The sequence below is a fragment of the Mustela putorius genome, unplaced genomic scaffold (assembly GCF_011764305.1).
Source record: "Mustela putorius furo isolate JIRA1106 unplaced genomic scaffold, ASM1176430v1.1 tig00000275_pilon_pilon_pilon, whole genome shotgun sequence".
NCBI lineage: Eukaryota > Metazoa > Chordata > Mammalia > Carnivora > Mustelidae > Mustela > Mustela putorius.
The window spans coordinates 8431504-8449968 of record NW_025421341.1 but is presented as its reverse complement, the minus strand read 5'-3'; the positions used below and the strand labels follow the sequence as shown (position 1 = coordinate 8449968).

Sequence of the window (18465 nt, the reverse complement as noted above, 5' to 3'; positions counted from 1 at the left end):
TCCCAGGACCCTGAGATCATGACCTGAGCCGAAGGCAGCGGCTTAACCCACTGAGCCACCCAGGCGCCTCCCTTTATCATTTTTTTGAAATGCTGTCTTTGCCATAGGAATTTGAGATAACTTCCACTCATATACTAGATTTCTGTATGTACTTGGGTCTGTTTCTGGACTCTCTTTATTTTTCCTTGATGTGTGCCTGTACCAGTGCCACACTGTTTTAATTACAGAAATTTTCTTTTGTGTTTTTACATCTGATAGGGCTAGTATCATTTTCATTATTTTCTTAGTGATTCTTTCTTGTTTATTTTTCAACATAAGCTTTATATTGTATTGTCTAGCTCCATAAAAAGGCTCATTGTTCCTTTTATTGTGGTCACATTAAATGTGGAAAACTGACAGTTTGATAGTGCTTAGACATCCTACCTAGAAACAAGGGAGATTTTTCTATTTGTTAAAATTTCCTTGTGTATCTTTTATAGGTTTTTTTCATATAGGATTTGAGCAGTTCTTATTATTCTAAGTATTATATTTTTTGTTGCCATTATAAATGAGGTTTCCTTTTCATATGTATATTTATACCTTTCATATACATATATATGTGTATATATATATGTGTGTGTTTTACATACAAATACATATACATGTGTAATATATATCTATTTTAAGTAATCTTTATGCCCAATATGGGGCTCTAACTCACGACCATGAGATCAAGAGTTGCATGCTGTGTACCAACTGAGCCAGACAGGTGCCCCTTTTCCATTATATTTTTAACTGGTTATTGTTTTGTGCACATAAATGCTATTGATTTTTTGTATGTTAATACTATATGCTGCTACCGTGCTGAATTTTTTTAGTTTGGGTTAGTTTTATCATTGATTGTCTAGGATTTTCTAGGTATACCAACATGTCGTTTGCAAACAGAGATAATCCTCTTCTCTCTTTACCAATTCTTTTTATTATAATTGATTTCTTTGGTTTCATTGCCTGGTTACTACCTCCAGAATGATGTTAAATAGTGGTGAGCATTTCCCGATTTTAATGGGAGTTCCTGTAATGTTTCTGAATTAATTAGGATGTTGGCTTTTGATATGTGGTGTATGTTTTATGACGTTAAAGAAGTATCCATACATTTCTAATTTCTTAAGAGTTCTTATGAGGAATCGTTATTGAATTTTGACAACAGCTTTCTCAGTATCTATGCCAGCAATTATTTTTCTTCCTCAATGTGTTAATATGATGAACTGTATTAATAGGTTTCCTGATATTATATCATCCTTGCATTTCAGTTATAAGTCCAGCTTTGTCATTGTGCATTAATTTGCTGATATTTTATTTACTATTTGTACATTGCTGTTGATTTCCCTGTGAAAACATTTAGGCCTGGTACCTTTTTGTGTTTTCTTCTCTATGGAAATTGGTCTGTTTAACCTTTTCTTATGTACGGGGATCAATTTTAATAAGTTTTATTTTTCTCAAATAACTCATTTTGTCTAGATTGTCAGATTTGTTTGCATAGACTTGTATAAAATCTCTTGATTATTTAACAGCTTTATGGAGATAATAAGTCTTAAAAAATTACCAGTTCTAAATGCAAAATTCAGCAATTTTTAGTAAATTTATAGAGTTGTGCATCTATAACCACACTGAATATTAGACTAAAATTGTACAAAAGGTAGTCTTTTGTGTTTGGCTTTAGATGTATTCCATTAAGCCTAATGTTTTTCTAGATTCATCCATGTTGCATACAGCAGTAGTTCATTTACTTTTTTTTCTTAATTTTTAAATTATAAAATACACATAAAATTTACCATCCTGTTTTAAGTGTACAATTCAGTGATATTACATACATAATATTATGCAAGCATCACCAACATTCAGCTCTATAACTCCTTTCATTATAAAACTGAAAGGCTGTATCCATTCAATGATAATTCCCCATCCCCCCCACCTTTGCCCAGCCCGACACCCAACATTCTCCTTTCTGTCTCTCTGATTTTGACATCCAAGTATGTCATGTATTTGGAATCATACAGTACTTGTCTTTTTCTGACTAGTTTATTTCACTTAGCATAACGTCCTCAAGGTTCATCCATACAGTGGTGTATTGCAGAATTTCCTTCATTTACAAGACTGAATATTCCATTATATGTATATGCTGCATTTTGCTAACTCTGATTCCTTAATTTAAAAAAAAAAAAGATTTATTTTTTTATTGGACAGAGAGAGATCACAAGTAGGCAGAGCAGCAGGCAGAGAGGGGGGAAGCAGGCTCCCTGCTGAGCAGAGAGCCCAATGTGGGGCTCCATCCTAGGACCCTGAGATCATGACCTGAGCCAATGACAGAGGCTTAACCCACTGAGCCACCCAGGCGCCCCAAGATTCCTTACTTTTTATTCATGATTATATTCCATTGTATGGATATACCACATTATGTTTATCCATTTACCAGTTGATGAACATTTGATTATTTATGTTTTTTGGCTATTATAATATTGTTGCTATGATCATTCAAATACTTCTCTGAGTATGGACATAAGCTTTCATTTTTCTTTGTTAGATTCCTAGGAATGGAATTGCTAGGTTGTGTGGTAAGTTGAGTATATCTTTTTAGGGAGCTGTCAAATTGTTTTTTAAAAATGGCTCTACTACCATTTCATTCCCACTAGCAAAGAATGAGGTGTCTGGTTTTTCCATTTCTTTGTCAACATGCGTGTTGTCTCTTTAAAATGTACATTTTAGTACTTTCAATTTGTGGCTTTAATTTGCATTTCTCCAGTGATTTATGATGTTGAGTATCTTTTCCTGTGTTTATTGGCCATTCATATATCTTTGTTGACAAATCTATGAAGACCTATTTGCCTATTTTAATTTTTTTGATTAACATATAATATATTATTAGCCCCAGGGCTATTTGCCTATTGGGTTATTTACCTTATTATTAAGTTGCAAGATTTCCTTATTCTTGATGCAAATTCTTTGTCAGACATATAACTTGTAAATATTTTATCCTAGTCATCTTATTTTCTGAACTTTGCCTCTTAATGGGGTGCCTGGGTCGCTCAGTGGGTTAAACCTCTGCCTTCAGCTCGGGTCATGATCTCAGGGTCCTGGGATCAAGTCCCATATCAGGCTCCCTGCTCAGTGGGGAGCCTGTTTCCCCCATCTCTGCCTACTTGTGATCTCTGTCAAATAAATAAATAATAAATCTTTAAGAAAAAAAAAACTTGCCTCTTAAAACACAAAATTTTAAAAATTTTACAAACTTCAACTTACTTTCTTTCTTATGTGTTCTTTTGGTATCCGGTCTAGAAACTCTTCATACCCAAAGTTACAAAGATTTTCTCTTATGTATTCTTCTTGAAGTTTTATAATTTTAGCTCTTATATGTAGGACTGTGATCAATTTGAGTTAATTGGTGTTTATGGTGTGAGGTATGTCTTTTAATTTTTGTTTTTTGTTTATTGCATATGCACATCCAGTTGTTCCTGGACCATTTACTGCAAGGACATTTCTTACTCCATGGAATTTTCTTGGCATTTTTGTTAAAATCCAGTGACCAAAGAAAAAAAAGTTTGTGTTTCTGGATTCTATTTTCTGTTCCACTAGTCTGCATATCTGTCCTTGACCAGAACCATATTGTCTTGATTATTGTGGTTTTATAGGAAATTTTTGAAATTTGGTGGTAGTAGTCCCACAGCATTGTTCTTTTCTCAAAACTGTTTTGGCTATTCTAACTCCTTTGCATTTCCATAAAAATTTTACAATCATCTTGTCAATCTCTATCCAAAAGAGCCTACTGGGATTTTGATAGGAATTATGTTGAATTCCTACATGAATGAATGATGAATTATGTTGAATATGAATTATGTTGAATTCATTTGGTGTCAATGGCCAGCTGGACAATATTGATTCTTCCCATTTATGAATGGGGGGATTTTTTCTTTATCTTTGACTTTCAGTGATTTGCCCATGATGTATCTAGATATAGATCTCTTTATATTGATTCTGCATGGGTTTTATTAAGCTTGATGAATGAGTACATTAATGTTTTCAAGAAATTTGGGGATGATTATCCATTTTTCCCCAAACCGCCCCATCGTTTTGTGACTCAAATCAGAGTTTCATCTTATGACTGTGGTCTTTTTATCTGGGTGGCAAATGGGAGCTTCCACCTCTTGACTGTACTGCCCAGACTTAGCCAAGTAACTGAGAACAGGATATGAAATGCTGACATCCTCCCTCTCCTAAGAACATAACTAGGGGGAGAAGGGAGCCTTGTGTGTTTGGCCACACAGGTGTAGAGTAGAATTTCCATTGTGCTGAATTGGAAGGAGGGTAGGAAGGAAATGATTCTTAGTTCAAATACCATTAGAAGTCTTAGTCCAAGATTTCTAATAGATTGTCTTCAAGAAATGTTTCCTCATGTGTGTCCTTGGAACAATTTCTAGAGACTAGACTATCCAATTAGAAATAATTTCTCATAAGCTTCCAATCAGTTTAATTGTTCATTATAAATTATGTTAAAAAAAACTTTCAAAAATTGGGCACCTGGGTGGCTCAGTGGGTTAAGCCGCTGCCTTCGGCTCGGGTCGTGATCTCGGGGTCCTGGGATCGAGTCCCGCATCGGGCTCTCTGTTCAGCAGGGAGCCTGCTTCCTCCTCTCTCTTTCTCTGCCTGCCTCTGCCTACTTGTGATCTCTCTCTGTCAAATAAATAAATAAAATCATTAAAAAAAAAACTTTCAAAAATTATATTAATGTATGAGAACAATGAAACAAATTTGATCTGCCCTATGTTCTACTCTCATTTTCTTGAAAAGAAGCCTTCTGTTTTTATGTTCATTCAACAGTTGTAAAAGATCTCCCGATAGATTCACTGGAAGATGATTTTGAGAAGGAATTCTCATTTCTCAACAACGTCCTAAGTCCTGGTTCTTCAAGTACTGGTGAATTTACCCCAGAATGCCAGACTGCCTTCGGGAGCCCTGGGGCCAGCTTCACGTCACGGGAGCCTGCTGTGGGGTCAGAGCCTCTTGCTCATTCCTCACGATTCCTTCCTTCACAGCTTTTTGACCTTGGCCTTCATGCTGCTGGAGCTTTTAACAGTAAGTGCCTACGAAACATTTAGACAGTCATAACTTAATTTATCTTTGTGAAGCAAAACTGTGTGTATGTAGATGCTAAAATCAACAAGGATATCGATTTAACTTCGGTACTACTAGGCAAAATCTGTGTCTCACCTATCAAATGCAAAAGTGACAAATACTACCACCAGTAGTCCGGTCACTACCATGACCGGAGTAGATCGACAAGGGCAAAACGAGGGCTGCTTTCCTGCCGCCTCTGTCAAACCCACTTTATACATTGACTTTCTCCAGTCTTCTCTACATAGAAAATCCGGGTCTTATTTTGAACCCTTGACCTGCTAAGCTACTCTTGCCTAGGGCAGGTGATACCGTTTCTTCCCTCTAACAAATCTCGGTGTGTTCTCTCCCCTTGGGTTCAGAGCAGACAAGGGTAGTTCCACGGCAGCTGCCTGGGCCAGGGAACAGGACTGGAAGATGGTGGCAGAAAGCGGGGCAGGGTGTTTTCCTAAGGGTCACCTGCTTTGTCTCTACGTCAGGCGCTCCCTCGACTGACCTACTGTCCTACCAGCCTGTGTCCAACCCAGCACCTTCAGAGTCTTCTTGCTCCCCACTGCCGTACTGGTTGCTAAGTACTGCCAGTTCTGTTTCGAAAACATGTCTCCAGTTTCACATTCCTTCTCTCCATTTCTGTTACCAGAGGCATTTAGAGCCTTATTTGGCTTCCTGGGCTGCTGCTGGAGTCTCCTACCCGGCCGCCCAAATCCCAGGTCGCGGACCAGGCTTCCCCACGGTTCATTCTCTAAGAGGCAGACACTGATGTCCGCACTCTGCTTACATTTTTTTAAAAAATGAAGAAACAAGGGCTCCAGGATAAAACTTGTGCCTCTGTGTCCACTCCTCTCTCGTAGCTTACATCAAAATACTTAGCCACTTTCTAACTATATTGACTAATTTTCAGATCTCTCTGAAACATCATTTCTTGTGTTGCTGCGTTCGTTTATGGTGTTCAGTAATGGAGCACAGGCTTGAGCCTGTGTTGGATTCCCAGTCCAGTGTTTTCTCCGTGGCCGCCAATAACTGAGTATTTCTTCCGTGCTGCCCGGTGTGTGCTTTCTCCCGCCTCTGGCCTCCCACAGCGCCCTGTTTTCATGGCTGTCATCATAGTTCCTCTTGCCTTTTGTCCCTGTCTTCCATCCCCGAGTAGGAAATGGTTCCCAACACCTAACAGGATCTTAATGCATTGTACTTTTTATGAAAAGACTTATGTTTAGGGGCTCCTGGGTGGCTCAGTTGGTTAAGCGCTGCCTTTGGCTCGGGTCATGATCCCAGGGTCCTGGGATCGAGTCCTGTGTTGTGCTCCCTGCTCAGTGGGGAACTTGCTTCTCCCTCTCCCTCTGCCTGCTGCTCTGCTCCCTCGGCTTGTGGTCTCTCTTTCTGTCAAATACAAAATTTTTAAAAGTTAAAAAATAAATAAAATACTTATGTTCATCCTGTATCTGCAAGACCATCCCATGTCATCCAATCCGTAAGCACCTCAAGGGCACAATCTGTGGGGTGATTTATCTTCGTGCTTTCCAAGACTGCAGCATAAAGTTAGCTCAACAAATAAAAGAGCAGTTCAGTAATCACTCAGTAAGAATTTGTTAAATAGCCTAAAAGTACAGTTTCATTTGATAAAGAGGTACTCTGAGGATAATTCAAATGTTTTACTATAAAATTTTAGAAAAAAAGTTACTCTTATATGCCTGGTCAGTGGCCTAATAGTTACCTCCATCTACAAACAGACTCCTTCCCCACGTGCAGTCCCACCGCTCTCTCCCTGACTTGCGCATCGCTAGCAGCACTGGATCTTTTCTTCTTTTCTGGCTGTACATTATCAGCGGTATTTTTTCACCACTCAGAGCCTCTGTTCTGGTCCCTGCCTGTAGGCTGACAGGATGTTCCCAAGCAATGGCCCAGGCAACTGATACTCTGTTGAAACGGTGTCTTGCTTAAGATCCCCAGGCAGTAAAAATTAAGAGGAAACCAAAATCTGGTCTTCTGCCTCCTACTGCAGGCCGCTCCTACTTCACCAGCCTTTTCTTTATGACTTCTTACTCTACTGCAGTGTAAACCAGGAAAGTGAGCTACCCTGAGTTAAAAGATCTCTGTTCTAGGAACTCTAAGAACAAACTTGGGCTTTCCGTGATCTCTTCTGTTCAAGGAGGGTAGTAGGCAGGGTAATCTAGGTTCGTTTCCAGTGCTGCATTTTAATTATAGCCTAAATCATTTCTCACGTTATGGCAAACATTTCACTGTTTTAGTAATGGGTATTCGTAATGATACTTTTTAATGACTGCATAATATCTTGTCGCCTTTATCTCCCATAATTCCTTCCTTACTGTTACAACTTTTTCATTTTATAGATAATGCCACAATAAACATAACCATATGTGTGCTTTTTTCCCTTCACTTAAATTATTTACTCAAGATAAATTTCTAGAACTAGGATTACTAAATCCAAGGATATAAACATACTTAAAAGTTTCAAGATTCTAATGGCAGGTGTATTTCCTCTCTCCCAACCCCTCAGAAATTCTTTCTGTGCCTCATCTATTTGCAGTTGTTTAAAAAGAAAACTTGTATTTCAAAACCACTTAGAAAACTATAAGGAAGTCTAATTCTAGCTGGAACTAAACTTAGATGATTTGACTAAAATACATAATTGCAGATACATTTTAAGTGTCTCCTGTGTCTTACATTGTAGAATCTCACCCTGATAGAAAGATTTGAGGACTCAGTAGATATTTTTACATTTTCTTATTTTTTTCTGATGCTGCTTCCTACTTGACTAACAACGGATAATTCCTTACTTCCCTCCCCTAGGCTGGGCCTCTCAAGAGGGATTAGAAGTTCCCCTTTCACACACTGATAACCAGCCAGTGCCTTCACAGAGTCCAAAGAAATCAACAAAGTGTAAGTTATATATTTATAGTCCTTGCCATTATATTAGCAATCGGTTGAATGCAGATAAATTTAGAAAAGTATCATTTTATAGTGTTTGCTTCATAGTGTCCAGAAAAATATTTTGTTAATAATAAAATGAAAGTTATAGGGGCATTTGGTTGGCTCAGTTGGTTAAGCGTCCCAACTCTTGATTTTGGCTCAGGTCGTGATCTCAGGATTGTGAGGCTCCACTGCAGAGTCTGCGCAGTTCTCTCTCTTCCTCCTTCTCCTCCCCCTACTTGTGCACACAAGTTCTCTCTCTCTCTCTCAACTAAATACATAGGCATGGCGGGGTGGCTCAGTCGGTTAAGCATCTGCCTTTGGCTCAGGTCATGATCCCAGTGGGATCAAGCACCGCTTTGGGCTCCTTGCTCAGCCGAGAACCTTCTTCTCCTCTGCCTGCCACTCCCCCTGCTTGTGCTCTCTTTCTGACAGATAAATAAATAAAATCTTCTTAAAAAATAATAAATAAATAAATAAAATATTTAAATAAATAAAATGTAAGTTAGACCTGGCTATCCCTTATCATGGAAAAAATTGAATAGAACCTGTGGGCTTGTCATAGTAAACTAAATCGTGTAGTTTAATTTTTTGTATTTTGTGTTGAGGTTTGTTGGTAAGGGGTGATAGATAGCATTGGAGGCAGAAGGTGTTCTTTGAGTTCAAGATGCCTGTTGACAAACAGTGCATTCAGGCGTTCAGCAAGGGCCTGGCTCCCACTCATTGCGAACCCGGACGGTCGGCACCTGCAGAACTGATCCGTGCTGTAACTACCGTGTGGGGTTGCAGAGAAAACAGACACTCTGTCAGGATTGTAGATACATACTAATCTTAGTCACTGCTGCTGATTTTTAAAACCTTTAATTGGAAATAATTTCAAACGTACAGATGTGTTGCATAAGCGAAAGTAGCACAGAGAATACCTGTGTCCCCTTTATGAGGTTCATCTGCTGTTCGTATTTTGCTGGTGTAGACGTGTGTCTGTTATTTTATTCTGCACCACTCAAGGGTGAGTTACACGCATCATGACTATTTACCCCCAAAGTACTTCTGTGCACATTTCCTAAGAACTGGTACGTTCTCTCGCATAACCACAGTACGGTTGCAAATGTCAGGAAATGGACAGTAATAACATGATACTCTCCCTGTAACCCATCACGCGTCTGTATTCCGGCTTGGTGAGCTGCCACAGTCACATCCCCTGCAGCGCTCTGTCTGGAAGTGAGTCTAGGTTCAGATGCCCACTAGTCCGGTCTCTCTGGCCTCTTTGAACCTGAAACGTTTCCACAGCTTTTCTTCACGGTTAAGTTCAGGTTCTTCATTCTTGCCTGGAGGACAGCCCCGGCGGCGGCCCCCTCTCAGGGCTGCACAGCCGAAAGCTGATGTTGTCCGTTTCTCCCTCCCCGGCGAGACTAATGGTGAGCGCCCGTCCAAAGAGTGGTCCAGTTTTCCTCCTAAGTATTTCCCACTTTATGCTGCTTTATCCTCTCTGCAGTCACGGAGTGGTCTGTGAGGGGACACTCTGCGCCCAAGTCCAGCTCGGCGTCACAATCGCTTTTAGTCTTCACTATGACGGGTGGTAAAACATGATGATTTTCTAACCACAGCACTCCCTCTGCATTTTTATTATCGTAGAAAACACAGAACCACCGTAACCATTTGTAGGTGAACAGTTCAGTAATGTTAAGTCTGTGCATAGTGTGCTGGAACGATCTCCAGAGCTTTTTCATTTTGCGGATCTGAAACTTTAGATCCGAACAACGAATCCCCTTTCCTCTGTTGCTAACCATCATCAGAGTTTGTTTCTATGAATGCGACTGCCCTGGGCACCTCACCCAGGATTTGTCTTCCCAGGACTGGCTTATTTCATTTAGTCTAACGTCCTCACAGTTCACCCATGTTGTAGCATGTGACAGGATTTTCTCCCTTTTAAGGTTTAATATTCCTTTATATGGATATATTAATTTTTTAAAACCTTAGCTATTTGATCATAATTTTAAATAGTCTTATTGACACATAATTCACTTGCCATACAGTTCACCGCTTCTGCCCGCCCTCAACACTCTGCTACAAACAGCCTCTCTCCTTCCCCACTTATGTACTACCCATGTGGACTAACATTTTTTTTTTTTAAGATTTTATTTATTTCTCAGAGTGAGCGCAGGCAGAGAGATTGGCAGGCAGAGGCAGAGGGAGAAGCAGGCTCCCCGCTGAGCAAGGAGCCCGATGTGGGACTCGATCCGAGGACGCAGGGATCATGACCTGAGCCGAAGGCAGCCGCCCAACCAACTGAGCCACCCAGGCGTCCCTGGAGTAACATTTTTTGAAAAGAATTGATTTGACAGAGCACAAGCAGGGGAAGCAGCAGACGGAGAGGGAGAGGCAGGCTCCCCACTGAAGAGGGACCCCATTGTGGGAATTGATTCCAGGACCCTGGGATCATGATATGAGCCAAAGGTAGACACTTAACTAACTGAGCCACCCAGGTGCCCCTATATGGACTCATATTTTTTAGTGGTTTATGATATTGTATCAATATTTTTAAATTTTCAAAACTATAGAAAGGCTTGTGATTATAATAAAAAATATTCCTGTGACTTCACCAAGATTTTCCAAAATGTGAATCATATTTGTCTTATTCTGTGTGTGTATAATATATATAATTTCTTCTGAACTGAAATTATTCAGAGACTAGAAAGTACCAGACATAATAGTCCTTTAAAGCTTAAATACTTCATTATCTTTTTCCTAAAAATAAGGATATTCTTTTACATAATTGCAATTCATTTATCAAAATCAGGAAATTAACGTCATACTGTTATCTAATTTATAGACCTTATTCAGATTTGCCAATTGTCCCACTAATGTTTTGTTTTCTTTAAAGATTTTATTCATTTATTTGCAAGAGAGCATGAGCGGGCTGCGGGACAGAGGGAGAAGCAGACTTCCTGCAGAGCAGGGAGCTAGACACAGGGCTTGATTCTGAGACCCCCGTATCATGACTTGAGTCAAAGGCAGGCATTTAACCCACTGAGCCACGCAGGCGCCCCTGTGCTTTTTTATAACAAAAGAGAAAGAGGTTTCGCCCACCCTGTGCAGGATCCAATCCAGGATCTGACACTGCATTTAGTGTCAAGTCTCTTTAATTGCCTTTAATCTGGGATAGTTCCTTACTCTTTGTCTTTCCTCGTCCTGACTTCTCTAGAGCATAGAGGTCATTTATTTTGTAGAATATTCTTCAAGTTTGGTTTATCTGATTTTTTTTTTTCGTAGTTAGATTCAGATTCAAGCAGAGAGCCTAATGTAGGGCTCAATCCCAGGACCCTGAGATCATGACCTGAGTAGAAGGCAGAGACTTACCCCACTGAGCCACCCAGGTGCTCCAAGCCTCCGTAGTATCAGGAGGCACATGACGTCTGAACTGTCCTGTTGCTTGTGATGGTAACTTTGGTCAGTTGATTCAGACGGTGTCTCCCAGGTGACTACACTATAAAATTACTATTAGATTTCTCCATTTGTGACATTTTGTGGGAAAAATATTTTGAAACTGTGTAAATGGCTTGTTTCCATCCAAGTTTCACCCACTAATTTAGCATTCTTCGCATGAAATATTTATTACTATGGTTATTGCCAAATGGTGGTTTTTCTCTTTCCTCAATCCTTCTGCACTTATTAGTTGACATTCTACTGTATGGAACGGCTTTTTCTTGCCCCTCATTTTTTTTTTTTTAATTTGTTGATATGTATCATTGTAGACTCTTGGAATTCTAGTCTTTCCAGTACTTTGTGTACTGGAATAAATCAGAAAATTCATCAACTCCAAGCAAATCAGAGACTGACACTAGCTGAATCAAAATACAGCCATCCCTTTGGGATTCAGCCTATTTATCTTTTTTTTTTTCTAAAACCCACGAAAACTAAATTTGTGTTTAATCATTTAAGATAGAGGCTGTAAAATTTTGTAAGTGAACATAGGGAAAGAACTATTGGGAAACAGAAGTACTGGGAAAGCTATTTGTCTATAATCATTGAGGCTTCAATTTAATAAAATTAAGCCTGAGAATTTTAATAAAAATTGAAATTCTTAACAGCCTAGCCTTCTGAGATGACTGTCTGTGCCACTGTGCATTCTTTTAGTAGTTTCAGCCTTTTACCTAAATGTATATCCTTGAAATCTCTGCCACAGTCCAACCTATAGACTATTGACATAAGTGATTTTCCAGTCTCCACAGGGAGGTGACAGGGAATTGGTTAACAGGAGGTTGTATCTGTGATACAATCCACTCCATAAAATGTATCAAAAATCTGTAAAATGCACATGGGCAAGACAAAGGAAACAACTGTAAACCAAAATGAGAATTGTTGAGTATGTTAATGTGATAGGATTTTCTTCCTCCTATGTTTAATATTTTATAATCTTTAAACACCAAGTTTACAAATGTAATGTTCCTGCAAAGTGGGAACAAAGGTTACTTTTACTTTTGAACCTTACCTGAGAGACTTCTATGAATTATCTGTGTTTATAAAACTATTACTGCCTGCCTGTTCATTTTTAATCATTTCTCAGAGCAACATAAAATTACTTACATAGAAAGGACTCAGCAAACCACACGGTACCTGCATTATTAGCTTCTCAAAATTATCAAGGAGGGACGCCTGGGCAGCTCAGTCAGTAGAGTCAGCCTGGGGCTCAGGTCATGATCCCCGAGTCCAGGGAGTCGCTGCCGCCTCTCCCGGTGCCCCTCCCCTGCCCCCGCTTGTGCTCGCTCGCTCTCCAATGAATAAAATCTCATAAATAAATAAAAATAAAAGCTAGCATCTTAAGAGAACAAAGTAGAAGTATATGGCATTAAAAAAAATAAAGTAAAATCAAGTAAATGGTATAGTAATGTGATTTTAAACACCTGAGACTCTTAAATGTGTTTTTTCTTCTTTAATAGCTCCCAACAATGGTAACCAAGACATGTCAGCTTGGTTCAATCTATTTGCAGACTTGGATCCACTTGCAAACCCTGATGCTATTGGACACTCAGATGATGAACTTCTCAATGCCTGACTGAAATTATCTTGTCACTTCAGTGGCCTTGAGACATCAATTTTTCAACATATTGCCTTTGTGGAAAGGAGTTTATATTGTAACCCATACACAAAAGCATCGTGTTTGTGAATCTAACAGTTTTCAGCCAACTTTAAAGAGATGGTAAGGACTACATTTGAATAGATTAAGTATTTCTTTAATATCTTGGATTTGCAGCTGTTGATAATATGTGGAAAATATGAGCCATTGAGTCTGAAAGAGAGACCAAAATTTATGTCAAAATAATAGCTAGGAGTACTTCTGTAAATAAGGAATTGGGCTTATTTGGAAAGCCGTATGTGTGTAAGTTACCTTGCTGGCTGTGACAATTCTGTATGTGGATGAAGACAGCATGTAAATTGGGTTGTGATTTGGGGGTGGTTTTTAAATAAAACCATAGCAGGGGGAGTTTTCTGTTGTGGAAAATAGCACTAGAACCAAGTTTTGTCTTTAGTTAGAAAAGTGGAGTAAGATTTGAGAACTCAGTTCGCTTTAATGAAATCAGAGAAACTTGGTGCTTTTCTCCACTTGGAGGCTAAAATGTAATATTACTTAGTTTTTTCCTTCATAGAAAATCATGGACACCCCTCAATTCCATTACTGAATTTTCAAGGCAAAGTAGCAGGATGATGTGTTTGCTAAATCTATCTTCTGCAGAAACTCATAAACCCATCTCCTGATCCCCAAGAATGGCCAGTAATCTTCAAGACATTGTACAGGTGTCTTCAGCCTGGTTTCTCACGTGTCGCTACCACAATGTGAAGTACTCACATTCTTTCTGAAAAGAAAGCAAGGAAAGGACGACCCCTAAGCAACTGGCAATAGTATTCCTGTAATTACCCAGAAACTTCTGTCTGAATGAGGGAGAAATTCTAAGCTTATTCTTGTACATATTTGTATACTTATTACCTATTTCTTGACATGATTTAATCCAGATTTCTTTTCTGGCAGTCACAGAAGGCTCTACATGATCAATCAGAAAGGGTCTTATTTTTCCACTTTTCCCTTTCTGTGGGGGACGCCTTCTGAGGCTCTATTTGATTACTGAGAAAAAATGGTTATCCTTCCTGGAGGGAAGTTAGTCTAGGCCAGTGAACTCATAGCCACCGGATATACATATCACTTCATTTCCTGTTCTTTTTTCTTGCCCAGCCTTCAGCTTTGAGGCAACTCTCCAGGTGTCTTTTTATCATCCAGTCCATTACATCTCCAGAAGGGAACATTTTAAAGAAAGTGTTCACAATAGTTTCCATGTGTTCCTAGTTTTAAACAAACAGGCTTATTTATTGTATACAAGAGAATGGCTTGTAATGTCTAAGTCACTCTAAATAAACATTGTTTGGAAATGCAGCAGAGAGGGGAAAGTGCAGTCCACCTCCAAGCACAGCGCTCTGGGCCAGCTACCCCCGGAGCTGCCCGAGCCCTGCAGGAGGTCACGTGTGTGGGGCAGCATCGCATAGGCTGGAAAGACCTGATCTGAGGATCAGAAACACAGATTCAGGAAAAGGGTATGTAGTCTTTTCATGCTTACTCTTGTTTCCTTATTTGGTTATACTTTCAGTCAGAAGCATTTTTACCTCTTCCTTTTTATTCAGTGAAGTTCTCCAGAAGATTCAATCACCAAGGGCTGTGACCACAATCACAATCTAAATTCTGTACCTATGGTGACTCTGTACTGTCAACTTTGAACACTTCAAACATAATGCTAACTTTGGATCTCAAGTTTGCGCCATTTTTCTTTCACTAATACATTAGTTCAAAAATATTTGTGTAGCTCCTTCACATGCATGCAAAGCAGTCCCTGTTATCTCAAATAAACAAAGACACCTGAACACCGAGGAAAACCACTTTCCAAGCCAGAATCCCTACCAGTGTATTCACGCTGCACTCAATTTCCAAAGGAAAAAAGTCCTCAAAAAAAAAAAAAAATACACAATAGATTTTTATTATTCAGTTTAGATTCTCTTAACATTTTTTTTTCTCTCAGAGTATATAGCTGCCTATTTGATCCAAAAGCAACATTAACTGTCTGAGCAAGTTCAGTTATAATTTCAACAAATCGAACAACCCCATTTTTGAAGAGCACATTGAAAACTGTTGTTAAAATGAAGGTAACTGTATTTTTTTAAGATAAATTATTTGAAGTTCAGTCATGTAGAGGCCAGAAACAGAAATCTGGCTATATAATACCTAGACCACTAATATAAAGGAAACAAACCACCTATTCAGTAGGGAGTGAAGGAAAAACACGAGAGTGGAAGGGTGATCGCTTGCTATTTGTTTAAATCTAGATCAAACATTCAGTAAGAAATAGCCTTAACCGAAGGTCGGCTGAGAACTCTTTCAAAGTAAATGGATGTTTTTATATTAAATGGGGGAAAATAATATCTCCTCCTTTTTATTACCAAACTAAGAATGCATGTAAGCTCAGAAAAGCCCCAGAAGAACTAAAATTTGTCTAATCTTTCTTACGACCACTTTACAAGTGAGTCGGGATTACCAGGGCATATTAAGACAAGATCGGTGTGACTTTGTATTTTTTGAAACCTTTCATTACTTGTAAAACATAGCTCTGATATGGTTAGAAACGAACTGTATTTAAAAAAAAAAAATAGGCTTCAGTATTTGCACAATGAAATTCAGTGTTTGTATTTCAACGATGGATATTTATTTCACATAACTATCTTTATAGACCATCTGGGAAGGCAGAGGTCTCACAGCATAAGAACAAAGTAAGTTTGTGCTCTATTTTCCTGAGCCTCTTTTAATGAAGATTACAAGATGGCATAAGACAAAAAGGTTGATTTCCTAAAGTATTCAATACAAATCCAATTATTGTTAACCTATTAGAAAATTCGGGTTTTACCTCAGGACCATAGTATTTAAAAGGTAGTTTGAATTGATACAGATAACACAGAATGAAAATAAAACCAAGGCAATGAATATCTTTGTGAGACTCATTCTTTTTAACTTACTTCATACAGAAGGGATGTTATAAGATATGAGAAATAACAGAATGTGCTCTTTGTTTAAATATAATCAGTACCAAAATACAAACCATCAATATTAAAATTTTGAGCCTAGAAACAATAACCAATGAAATATAAGCACAGTATTTAACTGATTGCTGAAGGCAGGAATAAAAGGAAGCCAGAATCAATATAGTTTGTATCTTCTTCCATAGTATTGACAGGCCCTCTGTTTTCTTACCTTGAGCAATGAAGCAGCCCCAGAATCTTGGGATACTGAAATTAAGCTAGGAAGGAAATACAAACTTTAAATATTAATTCAGCAGTATTGAAAGTAATGCACATAAAACATACAATGGTAAGGTATTTAAATATGGCAATAAAAACCTATTGAACAGGATGAGTCACATTAATTTGCCAACCATAAAATATCTCCTTTTTTATGTATCATTTAAAAAGACTTTTAAAAAGTCGAATTAAAAACTGTCCTTGGCATTTAAAGTTTAAACATGGTTCTTCATTCAGTGGTATAAGGAACCAATCAATGTCCAAAGAATAAATACAAAAAGGAGATCCAGGTGGTATTAATAGGTAAGATTTTGAAGTGCATGTTTTTACATCAAAGGAAAAGAGCTTCCATTTCCCCATATCAAGGTAATAGCCTCTCATTTAAGAAAAATCATTCACAACCCTACCATCCAGGATAACCTCTATTAACATTATACACTGTTAATTCAGAGTGTCTTTGGCCTTACATATAAATTAAATTGATCCAGGTGATTCTGTCTTCTGTCTGAAATGAGCATGCCAAATTAAGATTAAAAAATTACTTTTGACCAGATCCATCTATATACTCCTGTAAGAGGCTCATTTCTGACTGAAAGACACCTACATTTTGAAAGTGAGGGGATGGAGAAACATTTATCATGCATATGAATGTCAAAAGAAAGCTGGGGTAGCAATACTGTATATAGACTTTTTTTTTTCAAGTTAATTTATTTACATAATCTCTATACCCAACATGGGGGGCTTGAGCTTATGACCCCAAGATCGAGAGTCACTTGTTCTTCTGACGAAGCCAGCCAGGAACCCCCTGGCAAACTATACTTTTTTTTTTTTTTTAATTTATTTATTTGACAGACAGAGATCACAAGTAGGCAGAGAGGCAGACAGAGAGAGAAGGGGAAGCAGGCTCCCCGCCAAGCAGAGAGCCCGATGTGGGGCTTGATCCCAGGACCCCAGGACCCCAGGACCACAATCCGAGCCGAAGGCAGAGGCCTCAACCCACTGAGCCACCGAGGCGCCCCCAAACTATACTTTCAAACAAAGACTGTAACCAGACCAAGAAGGATACTATATAATAAAAAAGGGGAGAATCCAACAAGATGATAGAACAATTTTAGGGGCGCTTGGGTGGCTCAGTCGGTTAGGCATCTGCCTTTGGCTCAGGTCATGGTCTCAGGGTCCTAGCATCGAGCCCCACGTCAGGCTCCCTGCTGCTCAGCAGGGGAGTCTGCTTTTCCCTCTGCCTGTCCCCCTGCTTAAGCACTCTCTCCTGCTCTCTCTCTCTCAAATAAAATCTTAAAAAAAAAGATAGAACAATTGTAAATATTTATGCACCCAATATTATGCACACAAATACATAAAACAGTTAACAAACTGACAGTAATACAATAGCAGCAATACAGTAGTAACGCTTCAGCGCCTACTCCCACGGATGGATGGAGCATCCAAACAGAAAGTCAACGAGTAAACAGTGGCTTTGAACGGACACACTAGACCAGATGGATTTTAGACATTCAGAACATTTCATACCGAAGAGAAGAGCACACATTCTTTTCAAGTGCAAGTGGAACGTTCTCCAGATCACGTTAGGCCACAAAGTAAGTCTCAACAAATTCAAAAAAATTAGTCCTACCATGTATCTTTTCTGACCGACCATGTGCTATGAAATCAACCCCAAGAAAAATATGGCAAGAACACAAACACATGGATATTAAATAACGTGCTACTAGAACAATGCACGAGTCAACCAGGAAGTCAAAGAAAAAAAAATTCCATGGAAACAAATGAAAATGAAAACAAAAAATCTTTGGGATGCAGCAAAATTGGCTCTAAAAGGGAGGCTTAGAGCAATACAGGCCTACCTCAAGAAGCAAGAAAAATCTCAAAATGCCCTAACCTCCCTCCTCTAAAGGAGCTAGAAAAATAGGAATAAAACCCAAGCCCAGCAAAAGGAAGGAAATACTAAAGATTAGAGCAGAAATAAATAACATAAAAACTAAAAACAAAACAAAACAGAGCAACTGGGTGGTTCAGTTGCTAAGCATCTGCCTTTGACTCGGG

The 18465-nt window shown here is 38.8% G+C and overlaps 1 protein-coding gene across 5 annotated transcripts in view; it reads left to right on the top strand.

Moving 5' to 3' along the window:
* ICA1L (islet cell autoantigen 1 like) overlaps positions 1-16093 on the top strand; it is a 64309-nt gene extending 48216 nt beyond the window's left edge. For all 5 annotated transcript variants that reach the window (XM_045078583.1, XM_045078582.1, XM_004764181.3 and 2 more), the window contains exons 12-14: positions 4852-5106; positions 7954-8043; positions 13014-16093. In XM_045078583.1, the coding sequence (XP_044934518.1) occupies positions 4852-5106; positions 7954-8043; positions 13014-13129 (461 nt within the window). In that variant the 3' untranslated portion in view covers positions 13130-16093. The remainder of the gene's footprint in view (positions 1-4851; positions 5107-7953; positions 8044-13013) is intronic.
* The last annotated feature ends 2372 nt before the right edge of the window (positions 16094-18465 follow it).